Genomic DNA, 14,084 nt, shown 5'->3' with positions numbered 1-14,084 from the left:
TTGATACACACTCAGTGGTCCTTTAACACAGTTCAGCAGTGCTGAGGAAATTCATGGCCAGCAGAGATAACTAAGGAAGTTTTAGAAGATATCAGGAAGAAGTGTAGAAATGTTAACATGTTGAAGAAAGGAGCAAAATGATGAAATCAACAAGGCCAGGTGGATTTGGAAAGCCAAAAAGTTGATGAAAGGCTAAGAAAGGAAAATACACAAGCTGTCGCCGTAAAAATAAATGAAATACCTTCAAGCGTGTCAGAATCAAGTAACTGATGCAAAGGTTTTGAACCTCGAAAATGTATATAGGAGAGTGATTGAGGGCAAGGAAACTGCTCTAATAACTGCATTAAGCTGCAATGATATTTCTAAGACAAAATGGTGAGAAGTGCCAACATTGAAACTATGATTCAAGAGTGATGGTAATTTTCTTTTCAATTTTGGCCATGACGAGGACATAAACATATAAATTTATTGGAAATAATTTAGAGGGGTCTATAATGCAGAAAAGATTTAGAAGAGTGGATTGTGCAAGATTTTCTACACTGTCTTGTAAACCTACAAGGAGGTGGAGGGCATTATATAAAGGTCTTTAACATTTTGAGGGATGTGCAAAAATTACATCCTGTAATGTTTTTGCAATATACTAAAATTCAGTTTAAAATAAAAAGATCTAAAGTAACATTAACAACACTAGAAGATAAAATAAAAGTCTAACAGATGAGGAGGAGGATGGTGGAACTATATATCACAGCACAATGGCGCACATTTTGGAGCATATTTAAATGTAAAGGGTTTCATTCTGCTAAAGGAATTCGGGAAGTGGTCATTGGTAAAGTGTGACTGATGGTTAAATCCTGTTGAGTCTGACAGCGTATCATTGCAATGATGGCTCTTCGAAATCTGAAAAGGAGAAACGTACATTAATATATTAATGTACAAGTACTGTGCATAAAAGCCTCTATCTGCGAGCAAGTAGACTCTTACTTCTTATTTGCAATGACGTAAATGCAGGGATTGTAGAAAGTGGAAGACTTGGCAAAAAGTGGAGCAATAATCGCCATTGCAGGTGGGATGAGTTTTGGATTTCCAAAGGACGACCATAAGCAGACAATAGAGTAAGGAGACCAAGCCACAAGGAACATGATAATCATCACGACAGACATCTGGAAGATGAGAACATAAAGTTATACGTGCATCATTTAAATTCATAATTTTTCTTCTGCCACTGTGGAACCCTAGAATATAAACTGTCTTGATAATAAGTAAAAACGTGGGCAGACTAAGATGCACCTGTATAGAAGGAGAGCTTTTGGCTATATACTGTGCTGGGACACCAAAAACTTGAACCATGAGAAGGTAAGGTCAGGCAAGAGGATTGCAGAGGAAAAGAGTGAAGGAGAATGGAGTGGTTCATTGATCTGAACATCATAAAGTACACAAGACAGCATGCCATGGCTGAAATCATACCAGGGTTTTGCATTGTATATGGATGGGCATGTGACTGGAACAAAGCTCAAACAAGCTGTCAGGAGAGAGGCGAAGGTAGAATTAAGGATATGACCATGGGATATTTGAAGGCATGTGACTGGAACAAAGCTCAAACAAGCTGTCAGGAGAGAGGCGAAGGTAGAATTAAGGATATGACCATGGGATATTTGAAGGCGACAAGAGTATAACTGAACAAAAACTTAAATATCCATTTTTTTCCTCTAGGATGTTGTAATTATGTTGTGAAATAAATTTCCTACCTTTGTAACGTCTAGTTGATCAGACCAATCCAAGGTTACATTTTCCAGGCCATTGTGTTGTGTAAGTCGTTTCATTGTCTTTGACACATTGTAGTAACAGAAGAACATGATCGATAGTGGCACCACAAAATTAACTGCAATTACAGTCATAGTATAGGAAACAAATAGCCTAGGAATAAAGCCAGGCAATAAATAAAATCAATTCACAATGATTGGCTGATGTTGCGATGATACCCTGAATAATTTATTTGTAGTCAGTTATGCCTTGTTTTGTAAACTGAATAATGCAAAGTCCATATCAGTATATTGGTTTGGATCCATTCCAACTCCAGATTGTAAAACAGATTAACTCGAATGTAACGGGAAAGCCAGGGCCAAGAATAAACATGAAAAAAATATATATATAAATAAATAACACACACATAAACACACAGTTAAAAATAACACTTACACCCTGGCCTTCACATACATGCATTTTACTTTCCTAAGATAAAGAATGGGTAAATGTAACAATTTCTGCATGTACGATTGACTTCACCTGTAACTAAAATAGCAATAAGCATTCCGCATGCCAAGCAGAGAGAGTGGAGAACATTTGTACCTTACTACCTGCTTGTATTCTAAACAAGATATGCGAAAGATCGCAGATCCATAGCATCATAAGGGCAAATGATCATTAAATTTAACTCCACAGTACAATTTGTTTAAGCTAGATATCTTAAAAGCATAAATCAAGCCTGCAGGTGACAACTGCTTTGTATTTTTCAATCATAACTGGTTCTGGCATAAAATCATCTGAGCTCCAGGGTGGAATCCGCCCAGTCACCTAACTAAAACTAGTAATGGACAGTAATGGTAAGATTAGAAAACAAATACTGAGTATGTTTACTGCTATTTTAATGGTAGTCTTAACATTTTATTGTAGAGTTTTTCTTTCTTTCTCAATCTTTTTATTGAATTTCAAATTAACTCAAATTGATGTACATAATATTAATAATTATACATATGATACAAAGAGATCGGGATAACAATGACAGTTAATATTTATACTTACAGGAAGTAAAATATATAATCTAGATCTCCCGCACTCTTGCTAAGTGTACATGATGGGGAAAAAAATCATTGAAAAGAAATTTAATTTTATGAAGAGAAAACCCCCAAATCAAAAAAAAATTAAACAAAAGCAAACCAAAAACTTCAAAGAAAAAAAAAACTGGACTGATATTTCTTCGATTAAAAAAAACACATTCTTATGTAACCAGCTCTGCTCCTCTATATTCAAAGGTTATTGAAGGGGATTCGAAAAAGGTCTGTTCATATCGTATGGAAATATTGAATAAATGGATTCCAAACTTCCTCAAATTTAAGCGAAGGATCAACAGCACCACTCCTAATTTTTTCTAAGTTTAAACATCTTATAGCTTGAGAAAACCATTGAAATGTAGTAGGGGGTATAGGGTCCTTCCATTTAAGTAGAATGGATCTCTTGGCTATTAATGTAACAAAAGCAATCATACAACAAGCAGAAGTGGATAAGTGGCCAGAATCCATCAATGGTAACCCAAAAATTGCAGTAATAGGAGGGGTTGTAAATCAATATTCAATACAGTTGAAATAATACTAAAAATGTCTTTCCAATATTTTTCCAAAAGAGGACAGGACCAAAACATATCTGTCAGGGAAGCCACCTCTGAATTACATCTGTCACGTATAGGGTTTATATGGTGATAAAAATGGGTTAACTTGTCCTTCGACATATGGGTCCTGTGGACCACCTTAAGCCGTATCAAAGAGTGTCTAGCACACATTGAGGAAGTATTAACTAACTGGAGAATTTTCTTCCATGTCTCTGTAGGTAAGAGTATCTGGAGTTCTCTTTCCCATTCATTCTTAATTTTATCAAGTGTCTCTAGACATATTTTCATAATCAGGTCATACATTATTGCTATCAAGCCCTTCTGATAAGGATTAAAACCTAAGATTTTTCCCGTAATTTCAGTTTTATATAGTATCAGAAAAGAAGGTAAAGTGACTTTTAAAAAGTTTCTAATCTGTTAATATCGAAAAAATGTGATCTAGGCAAATTGTATTTATTAGACAACTGTTCAAAAGACATGAAACAGTTATCAATGAATAAATCACGAAACATGTTATTCCTTTCATTTTCCATAAAGAAAAAGCTAAGTCAATTCTAGACGGTTGAAAGAAAAAATTAGATTGAATAGGACTTGATAAAATGAATTTATTCAATTCAAAAAATTTACAAAATTGAAACCATATTTGTATTGTATGTTTAACTATTGGGTATACAGTTGAATTTTTAAAATCCTTTTCTGATCTTCTCTCTCCCTGGTTAGGTAAAATTTTTAAAGATGCCCTATTAGTAGGTAAATTACCACAATCTTTTTATGAAGCAACTATCTCTATAATTTTGAAAAAGGATAAAGATCCTACTGAATGTGCATCTTACAGACCCATTTCTTTATTGAATGTGGATTCCAAAATTTTGGCTTCTAAGACTAGAAAAGGTACTCCCACAAATTATTTCTGATGACCAGACAGGATTTGTTACGAATCGTTATTTGTATTTTAATATTAGGTGAATGAATATTGTATATACTCCTTCATCTACAATCCCAGAACGTGTTATCTCGCTAGATGCCGATAAGGCGTTTGATAGAGTTGAATGGGAATATTTATTTAACACACTTGAGAAATTTTAGTCCAAATTTTATATCCGCGATTAAATTGATTTATCATATACCTATGGCTTCAATACTTACTAATAATCAAAGATCCCCTTTTTTAGGCTTTTTTGAGGCACTAGGCAGGGTTGTCCTTTGAGTCCTTTATTATTTGACATTGCCTTGGAACCCTTGGCAATTGCCCTTCGGGACTCTTCTAACATATTTGGTATTACTCGTGGAAAGGGGATCCATATCACTATATGCAGATGACCTGTTACTCTATATCTCTAACCTAGAGAAATCTATCCCTGCAGCATTATCATTGCTTGCTCAGTTTAGTGTTTTCTCTGGTTATAGATTAAATCTTGATAAGAGTGAACTTTTTCCACTAAATATGCAAGTCTCAATTTATAGGCAATTACCATTTAGATTAGTGACTGATTAGTTTACGTATCTGGGTGTTAAAATTACCAAGAAGCATAAGGACTTATTCAAAGTTAACTTTTTACCTTTAATTGATCATGTTAAACAATTGTTTACTAAATGGTCCCCATTGTCTCTAACATTGATTGGTCGAACTAACGCGGTTAAGATGAATATTTTACTAAAATTTTTGTATTTATTTCAGGCGGTTCCAACTTTCATACTGAAATCCTTTTTCGATTCTATTGATTCTAAAATTCTTTCATATATATGGCAGAATAAAAATCCAAGGTTAAGTAAGAAATACTTACAAAAATTAAAAAAAAGATGGTGGTATAGCTTTGCCTAAATTTAGATTTTATTATTGGGCAATTAATATTAGATACTTAAAATTTTCTGGGCACAAGATTTAGATGTAATTCAATGTCCTCGATGGGTGTATCTTGAGTATGAATCAGTGCAAGGATTTTCTTTAGCTTCTATTTTAGGAGCCTCACTCCCTTTTGCACTTACTAAATTGAGTAAACAAATGATTAACCCAATAGTGGATTTTTAATCTTGTGTAATACAGTCTTACAATATCATGGTCAGGCTTTTCCTAATTCTGGAGTGAACCAAAATTAAACAAGAAAAAATGAACTAGCACACTCTCCTTTCACCTCTTGAACACCAATTTGTTTCCAAGAAGATAATGGAATGAAAGGCTCCAATCTTTATGGTCCTTAAAAGGACTTGTGTGAAGTAGGTTAGAACATAGAACAATTACAGCACAATTCAGGCCCTTCTGCCCACAAAGCTGTGCCAAACATGTCCCTACCTTAGAAATTACTAGGCTTACCCATAGCCCTCTATCTTTCTCAGCTCCAGGTACCTATCCAAAAGTCTCCTAAAAGACCCTATCGTATCCGCCTCCACCACCGTTGCCTGCAGCCCATTCCACACACCCATCACCCCGAGTAAAAAAAACTCACCCCTGACATCTCCTCTGTATCTACTCCCCAGCACCTTAAACCTGTGTCCTCCTGTGGCAACCATTTCAGCCCTGGGGAAAAACCTCTATCTTCCTGATCAATGCCTCTCATCATCCCATACACCTCTTTCAGGTCCCCCCTCATCCTCCGTCGCTCCAAGGAGAAAAGGCCGAGTTCCCTCAACTTGTTTTCATAAGGCATGCTCCCCCAATCCAGGCAACGTCCTTGTAAATCTCCTCTGCACCCTTTCTATGGCTTCCACACGAATTTTGTTTATTTTGAGACAGAAGGCAATGTCATTAAACAGCCACTCAACATCCCAATTCAGTATGATTATGATTACTACAGGCAATGGATCGATCTTCAGTGCTGAAGCAAATATGCGCCTTTCAAAGTTGTGAGTGCAGGCAAGTTATGGAGTTAACCAGGGAAGGCTGGCCCCACTTTTGATTCTGAATACAAGTTGGGAAGTGCTTTACTTTGTTAATGAGGAGAAAATAATTGGTCACTGCAGAGAAAATAACTGGTCATTGTTCTGGCCATAATGGGAAGGATCACTATTATAGTCACATAAGTGGATGTTGTCTGTAATAGAATCAGGCTTTACCATGAAGCTGCAATAGTTAAGAACCTCACAGTTAAGGCTCAGGAAAGAAGAATGGTGGAATACTCGAAATATTTCACGAGGTGAGAAGGAAAATAGTAAATTACATTAAATGTAAATAGAATTAATTGAAAACATTCCACTACGACAATATTTCCCATAAAATGTTTTAATGTGTTTACTTTCAAAGTTAGAAATAAGGAATTTTTTTTTGAGGAGAGAAAAAAATATGCAAAGCAAATATGTAAAAAGCATACGAGTCATTGTTTCTCCAGTTAATGGTACATGTGGCTCCTGTTGGATCAGGTCCATAGCTTGCCCATCCCACCACTGGCATGAGAGCCCAGAAGAGGCCATTCACCCAGGCAACTGTGATGAGAGCTGTGTAGGTAGCACCAGTCATCTTCCTTCCTGTTGAAAATAATTGATAAATGGACCACAATAGATTTATACAACTATGCAAAATTCAACTTATCCACAAAACAATGCAAATTGTAGGATGGCAAAAGCTATCCCCAGCTAACTGCAAGGTTGTGCTACAGATGCAAGGTGCTGCAAAATTGATATACTGTATGATACAAATATGCATTACTATAAACTAGATATGGTTAAAAAAAGTCAATATGTTTATGAAGGCAGATTTTACCACTTGGCTCACTAAGAATTTTTGCCCATGCTTTGGTCTCCATTGTACTCAAGAAACAGGGGTCAGTGATGTCTGTCCCTATATTGCACAGTTATTAATCAAAGGGTTATTAGAATAATGTAACTAATGGATATGAAATAATATTGATGTGCGATTGGAAAATGATTTGCCTATCAGAGATTATGTGATTGCAGCCTACACAATTACAAAAGTGCAGAGAGCAAAAGCCTTGCAACAGTTATTTCCTTATGATATCTTTTATATTTCATTGTGATGAAAAACAAGATTGTAGTACCACTCTGATGGCTGTAATTAACTGAAATCCAGAAAGTTTTGCAAAGAGCAATGTCCTATTACAATCTTAGGAATGTCCTATAACAATACTATTTGGACTCAGCTGCTCAGAGCTGAGAAAATATCAGTGCCTACATTTTGCTACGTGGGAAGTTTCTCATCTCAGCTGTGACTTCTGGGGAAGACACCCAAGTGCAAACAGGTAGATCCCCACAGGAAGTGACGGAAAAATAACATGAGTGTTCAGTCTGGGCCACTCTCACAAAGCACAGAAGCTGCACTGATAGAGGCCTAGGCAGGTCTCCTATTGACAATGCAGCACAAAGTACTTTTGTTTGACCCAAAGATGCAAGAAGAGAGAAGAAATTGGTACAAGTGGATGGAGAAGCAAACAACATCCAAGACTCCACTTACAGTCTGCATTGTACCTCCTATGTTTAACTGTTGACCCTGGCCATTCATATTTTGATCTACATGAACTGAAAACTTTGGTATTTTTACCTTCAATAACTATGAAAGTTAAAATAAAGAAAATGTTAAGGAATTCAGAGCAATACAATTGTCTTAATTATTCTATAATCAACTTATGACTATTGGTTTTACCTAGTTCAGGCTTACTAATGGTCAAGTACCGGTCAATAGCAACCACTGTAAGCAATCCAATGCTTGCCATCCCAAAAAAGATATTTAGAGCTGCATATGCCTGAAAGAAAGCAAACATAATTGAAACAGAAAAAGGAACAACATCCTATTGGACGGAAACACTTGCTTTAAGATTGCGGGGCGTAAGGTGCTGTCCTTTAGATGGCTCTTCTCTGGCTGCACAGCTGGTTTCTGGTAGAAATTAATGCACCACTCTTCAAAAAGCAGAGAGATCTGTCGAAGTAACTTAAGTAATCCATTGCAGACAAAATGTTTTGTGATGAGAGATGATATTTCATGTCAAAGATTCCCTCAAGGCACACTCTAAATACTTTTATGGTACTTGTGTGGAAGGACGTCAGTAGTAAAATTATTATTCTGTGGATTTACAAAATTTGACAAATCTTCTCACTTTAGTGCCCAAAGATAAAATATGCATCAACTGCCAATCTGAGAAGTCCAAGACCTGGGGTCACAGATTTAAAATAAGGGGTCAGCCTTCAGGATAAACATGAGAAGACTATTTCCCCCTCACTCAGAGGCATTTTTCTACCTAAGAGGGGAGTGAAGACTAAATTGCTCAATACATTCACGACAGAGTTCAAAAGATCAAGGGATTGAGTTAAGTGTGGGAAAGTAACACGGAGGTTAAAAAAAATCAGCTATCATAAAAGAAAGCATCGACTATTCATTCATACCTTCAACCAGTAAAGGGACAAAATCAGTTTGACCACCCAAGCTTGACTTTCAAATCAATTAAAGTAAAAATATCAGATGCATATAGGGCAATTTATCTCTTGTCCATTTAATGCCGAGCAAAAACTAAACCTTTGCTCTTGTACCAGGCATGTCAGCAGCTCTGACAAGCCCATCCTTAGTGCCCTAGGGATATGGTGATGAAACTTTACCTTAAATGGTACTTAAGCACTAGGATTGTGAATATCAGATATGGCATTTTTTATGTCATTTCAATTATGATGTGAAAATAGAAAATTCTATCAAAGTTAGGATAGTGAATGATTAGAATGGGAACTTACTTCACTACCTGTAACTTCATACTTAGCATTTCTGTGTGTTTTAAAGACGGGCTTTCTAGACTTTCTTACTATCCATTTTGAATAACTGTTAAAATACACCACATCTAATCTTTTGTCAGACAATGTGCTGCAAAAAAATGACCAAATCCGATTCCAAGTCTAACTCTCGTAACTAAAACATCTAAATTTCAGCAGAGTCCATGCATCATTCTGCCCAGGTCTCATCTCCTCTTCTGTGCCATCAATTAAAAAAAAATCAACTTCCTCTTTAAATATCCCCAATGAGCTGCCCTCCACAATCCTGCAATGTAGAGAATTCCAGAGATTCACCAGCCTCTGCAAGTCCTACAGTTTCAAATGACTGCCCTCTAATCTTGTAACTACATGCTTGTTTGAGATTCTCCCTCTAGCAGAAATATCTCAATATCTACCCTGTCATACCCTCTGTTCTAATGTTTCAATACAATCACCCCTCATTCTTCTATACTATAAAGGATGTAGATTTTACTTCTTTGGCCACTTGTGACAGGACAATCATCTCATCCCAGGAATTAGCCTTGTGAATCTCTTCTGGACTGCATCCAAGGACAGTACTTCCTTTATTTAATTAAGGGGGGCAAATACTATGCACAGTACTTCAGTGCAGCCTCAGCAGTAACCTGTAACAATACTTCACTATTTCTAAATTTCAAACCTCTTGCAATAAAGGCTAAAATGCCTTTTGCTTTCCTAACCAGTTGCTACATCTCCCTGGTAACCTTTTGTTATTTGTGCACAAGTACACCTAGACCCTTTTGTGCTGCACTCATATGTCGGCTTTCTCCACTTAAATAATACTCTGCCTCTAGATTTCTCTTACTGAATGCATTATCTCCCACATCCCTGCATTAAAGTCTATCTGGAAAGTTTTTGCCCACCTTATCCTAATTATATCCAGCTGCAGAGTCCCAACATGCCCTCCTACTTACTTTTGTGTACCTTATATTATCCCTTCCTCCAATTATTAACTGTTTATATTAATGAACTGAAGGCTAAAGTCTGATCCTTGGTACACTCCACTAGTTATACCAATCATGAAACTCCCATAACTGCTGTTGAATCGAATGGTGCACATTTCATTGTTCCCAACTCAAACAAGATCACTTGAGTTGTTAAATACAAGTGTTTTCACCGATATTCTAAACGACTAGTATTTAAGCATATATTCTAGTCAGTAGGAAAAAGATTATTCTTTGTCCTTCCGATGCCATAAACAAAGGCAAATGTTTCTAAAACTTGTAAAATTATATAGACCCCTTTGCTGCAGATTGAAACAAAAATGTTTTTCAGTCCAATGTACTGAGATGCCTTATTTTGGATTAGGACACTTTAGTAATAACAATTAAAGTCATTTTTCTGGTTCACTATGGTAAAGAAAACATACAAACTCAGGAGGAGAGGGGAAGAAATATGGAACTGAATTGCCGACAAAATTCGGCAGTGAAGAAACTATAATAATGAATGAAAATTAATACATTTTCAAAGTACTGCATGTTTTTTTTTCTCCACCAAACATTAACAATAGAATGTCCGCAAACTGACCTGACATCCCAAATAACCAAATTTCCAGCTACCATGCAGGTCTGAAGCAGCTGACATGGGGTAGCCAATGGCACTCACCCCAATGTCAGTGAAAGCCAGGTTCACAATGATTGCATTGGTTGCTGTGCGGAACTCCTTGAACTTAACAAACATAATTAATACTACTATGTTGCTGAGCAGACTTAATATTCCTGCAACGAAGCACAATGACAAGTTTCTCATTAATATTTCTATTGTTATCAAATTTAACATTCATTTTTAAGATCTACACTGCTGTTCTTTTTGTAACACCATTAAGCTTTCATTTATTATAAAAATTACACAAAATTTAAGACATAGAAGGAAGATGTTTGGCCCACCATATCCATGCACTCAAAAAATAATCCAATCCAGTATTAGAATCCGTAACTTTGCAGGGCACAGCTCAAGAACTCATCCAAATATTGTTTATACTGTGATGGGGTGGGAGGTTGGGAGGGGGTGGGGGGGGGGGGGAAATGAGGGTTCTTCCTTTATCAGTCTTTCAGTGAGTGCCAGACCCCTACCCTTACTTGGGTGAAAAATAGCTTTTGTAATTTCCCTCACATTCTTGGAGAATTACTTTAAATCTATGCCCCCAGTTACAAATATGGAAACAGGCAAACAATATTGATATTCTGCCATAAATTTCAACTTACTGACTCAATTACGAGTTCAACATTTCATAAATCTGTGTCTCTATGCTGCAGCATGATCTAATTTGATGTAGGAATTAGTTTGACTAATAAAATATTCTTACTGGTCCAAAGAAAATCATTACTCTTTTCTAACCATAAGCATGCAAAATACTTTATACCCACTGTCTTCTTCACTATCCATCGCTACTTTTAAACAATAACAATCAAGTACCTGCTGTTATCAAGTATGCTGCAACAATGTTATGCTCCATCTGGGAAAAGACAGATTTGGGTTCCATTTCAGTAGAACCTGTGGAGGAATTGATGGGGTTTTCCAGAGGATCTTCCATTACAGCAATTAGAAACCCCTTAGGATTCAAATAGAGTCTGAAAGATTTTGTTTATATCTATTCAATTGTAAATTTGGAGGCAAAGACTCGTCTTCATACAATAGTTTGCCGTAATTCTGATTGCTGAAGGGTTAAACGGATCAACCAGTGAAAGGATTTAAAATCTGGAACACAAACTCCCTAGTTACTTGAACAAAGAGTACCACAAATCTGGTACTTTACAGAGCACAGGATTACTCAAACAGGGTTTATGGTAAGTCACATGCTGTTTTTCCCTGCTTACAATAAATAAATTGTACTTTAAGCACCATTCTGATACAAACAGGTTTCAGCTACGTACATTCCAAACTAGCAAATGCTTACACAAGCATTATATGTAGAAGTGACAAACCTACATTAAAGCAAAGTTCATTATTGGCACCCTGAATATCTTTCTGCATGTTATGTCCATATCCATGTTCAAGGAAACAGAAACACATCCTGCAAGTTTAATCTACCTTCTCTACAAAATAACTATTCATTACATTACAGAGTTCTTTGTGGAAAATTGGAGGCTAGAGTTCATTAAACAAGCATAAACAGTTTTTAGGATACAAACACACCCCAATCTGGACATGACAGCTCACACTAACAGACTGAGAACCTTAGACATGCAAGGGTAAAAAAAATTGCAAAGCTGCAAATTGTCAAGCAAATAATCACGCTGCTGCTTTTTTCCAACATTAGCTTTTGCAGAATTGTCCAAGATTACACAACCTGATAAACAGCAATTGACCAGAAACAGTACACTGTTTCTCTCCAGATACTGCATATTTCCAGCTTTTTCCATTTTTGACAAAATTCTGAATTTTGCAGACTTTACATGTTAATGTCAAAGAACTGCATTTTTGATTTCAAAAGTAGTCAATTAAAGACGTTTTCATATGTGTGGGTATTTAAATTATTCATAACCATTAAGAATGGTGGCATAACTAACAAACACTTTAATAAGTTTGAATTTAAAGCAGTTGCAGGCTGTAAACCAAAATAATTCAATCTTAAAAGAGCAGTTACCATGTGATTTAATCATATGCCACCTGAACCTGTCATTTAAGTTTGAATGCAGTATGTTCAAAGATCCAGAAAATTATGCTTTTCTGGGTCAAAAACATTCTGTTCAACTAAACATCAGTTTAGAAAGGGAGTAGGGTAAGGAGAGAAGGTAGGGTCTGGATCAATTCCCAAGAAATGTTAGATTAATTAGTCTTTCACAACAGAAAAGGATACATCAAAAAAAGACAAAAATTAAGTCAAATACCGGAAATGTTTCATTTGGCCCATAGTTGTTTGGAATCTTGATTTACCATTATTATATAGCATTAGGCTACTTATAGTCTTGTTAGCTTTCATTTAACTTTTTTTTAAAACTTAAATCATTTCTGCCAATGATGCTCTACTAATTTAGAAGCTTAAAGGGTAATGACACACATCTGGCAGCCAATGCACTTACCAGATGGGCGAGCGGCTTTCTCTTCTGAGCAAAATACCCAAACCTTAATTAGACTTTTTAGGCAAAGATGTAGAAAAATAATGGGGATATGTAACTGCAAAGTCAATCATGGATCAAACAGTGGGAAACACAAAATCACTTTTTGTTCATTTTCTTTTTAAAAAAAAGAATTCCATCAACTGCCTAAGTTTTAAAATGTGGTTAACCATTACAATCATAGGTTTTCAAATGGTCTGCTAGTCTAATTTTTGCCCAAATTCAGAGGCCATTAAAAATCATCCAGGCACAGCTCCTGCAAATCAAAAAAGCAATTTCTTCTTTGGCCATTTGATCCAATCATAGGATTGAGAGAAATTTTAAACTAGGGACTGGTTGCCATGTCAATATGCAAATTTTTACCAAAACATTTTTTGTAATGTTTCCATTTGAGTGGCTGAAAATTTATTTTGAAAAGATCCTAGACTATTGATATTGTGCCAGGGATCCTCCCTGCTCCCCTGGATTGAAACATTTGAAAACTTACTGCTCAATGACAGGGTGAACTTATCATTCACATTGTGTTACAATAAGAGGAGGCCAGTCAGCCCAATGAGTCTAAGCTAGCACACAGCAACCCTATTCCCCTCTAATTGCTTTCAATATATCCTATTCTCCCCATAGTCCCATCAACTACCTCCAAATTCTGGCACCAACCAACACAGTAAGGCCAATTTACAGTGGCCAACTAACCTACCAAATTGCATGCATTTGGGATGGGAGGAAACCAGAGCACCCCAGGGAAAATCCACATGGCCACAGGGAAAACTCCACAAAGGCGGCACTGGATGCCAGGATTGAACCCAGTTTGTTGGAGCTGTGAGGCAGAAGCTCCACGTGGTGAGCAACTTATTTTATGTAAATACCATCCCAATGATTATTTTCGTGCTAAAACTACTTGCACGTGGTCTCAGTCAGTGGGC

The 14,084-nt window shown here is 36.4% G+C and overlaps 1 protein-coding gene across 2 annotated transcripts; it reads right to left on the bottom strand.

Annotated features, from left to right (window-relative positions):
- Positions 1 to 695: 695 nt before the first annotated feature.
- Positions 696 to 13,992, bottom strand: rrh (retinal pigment epithelium-derived rhodopsin homolog). Of its 2 annotated transcripts, none has more exons than XM_052010429.1 (7): positions 11,519 to 13,992; positions 10,631 to 10,821; positions 7,974 to 8,073; positions 6,688 to 6,841; positions 1,746 to 1,914; positions 982 to 1,160; positions 696 to 897 (listed from the first exon to the last, which is right to left on the bottom strand). In XM_052010429.1, the coding sequence occupies exons 1-7, from the start codon at positions 11,634 to 11,636 to the stop codon at positions 792 to 794; spliced, it is 1,017 nt and encodes a 338-aa protein (XP_051866389.1). In that variant the 5' UTR covers positions 11,637 to 13,992; the 3' UTR covers positions 696 to 791. The 2 variants fall into 2 exon arrangements, with proteins under 2 accessions (XP_051866389.1, XP_051866390.1); XM_052010430.1 differs by having other exon boundaries at positions 10,709 to 10,821.
- Positions 13,993 to 14,084: the final 92 nt, after the last annotated feature.

This window comes from Pristis pectinata, chromosome 2 (assembly GCF_009764475.1).
Source record: "Pristis pectinata isolate sPriPec2 chromosome 2, sPriPec2.1.pri, whole genome shotgun sequence".
Taxonomy (NCBI): domain Eukaryota; kingdom Metazoa; phylum Chordata; class Chondrichthyes; order Rhinopristiformes; family Pristidae; genus Pristis; species Pristis pectinata.
This window is presented reverse-complemented; position numbering and strand designations above follow the sequence as displayed.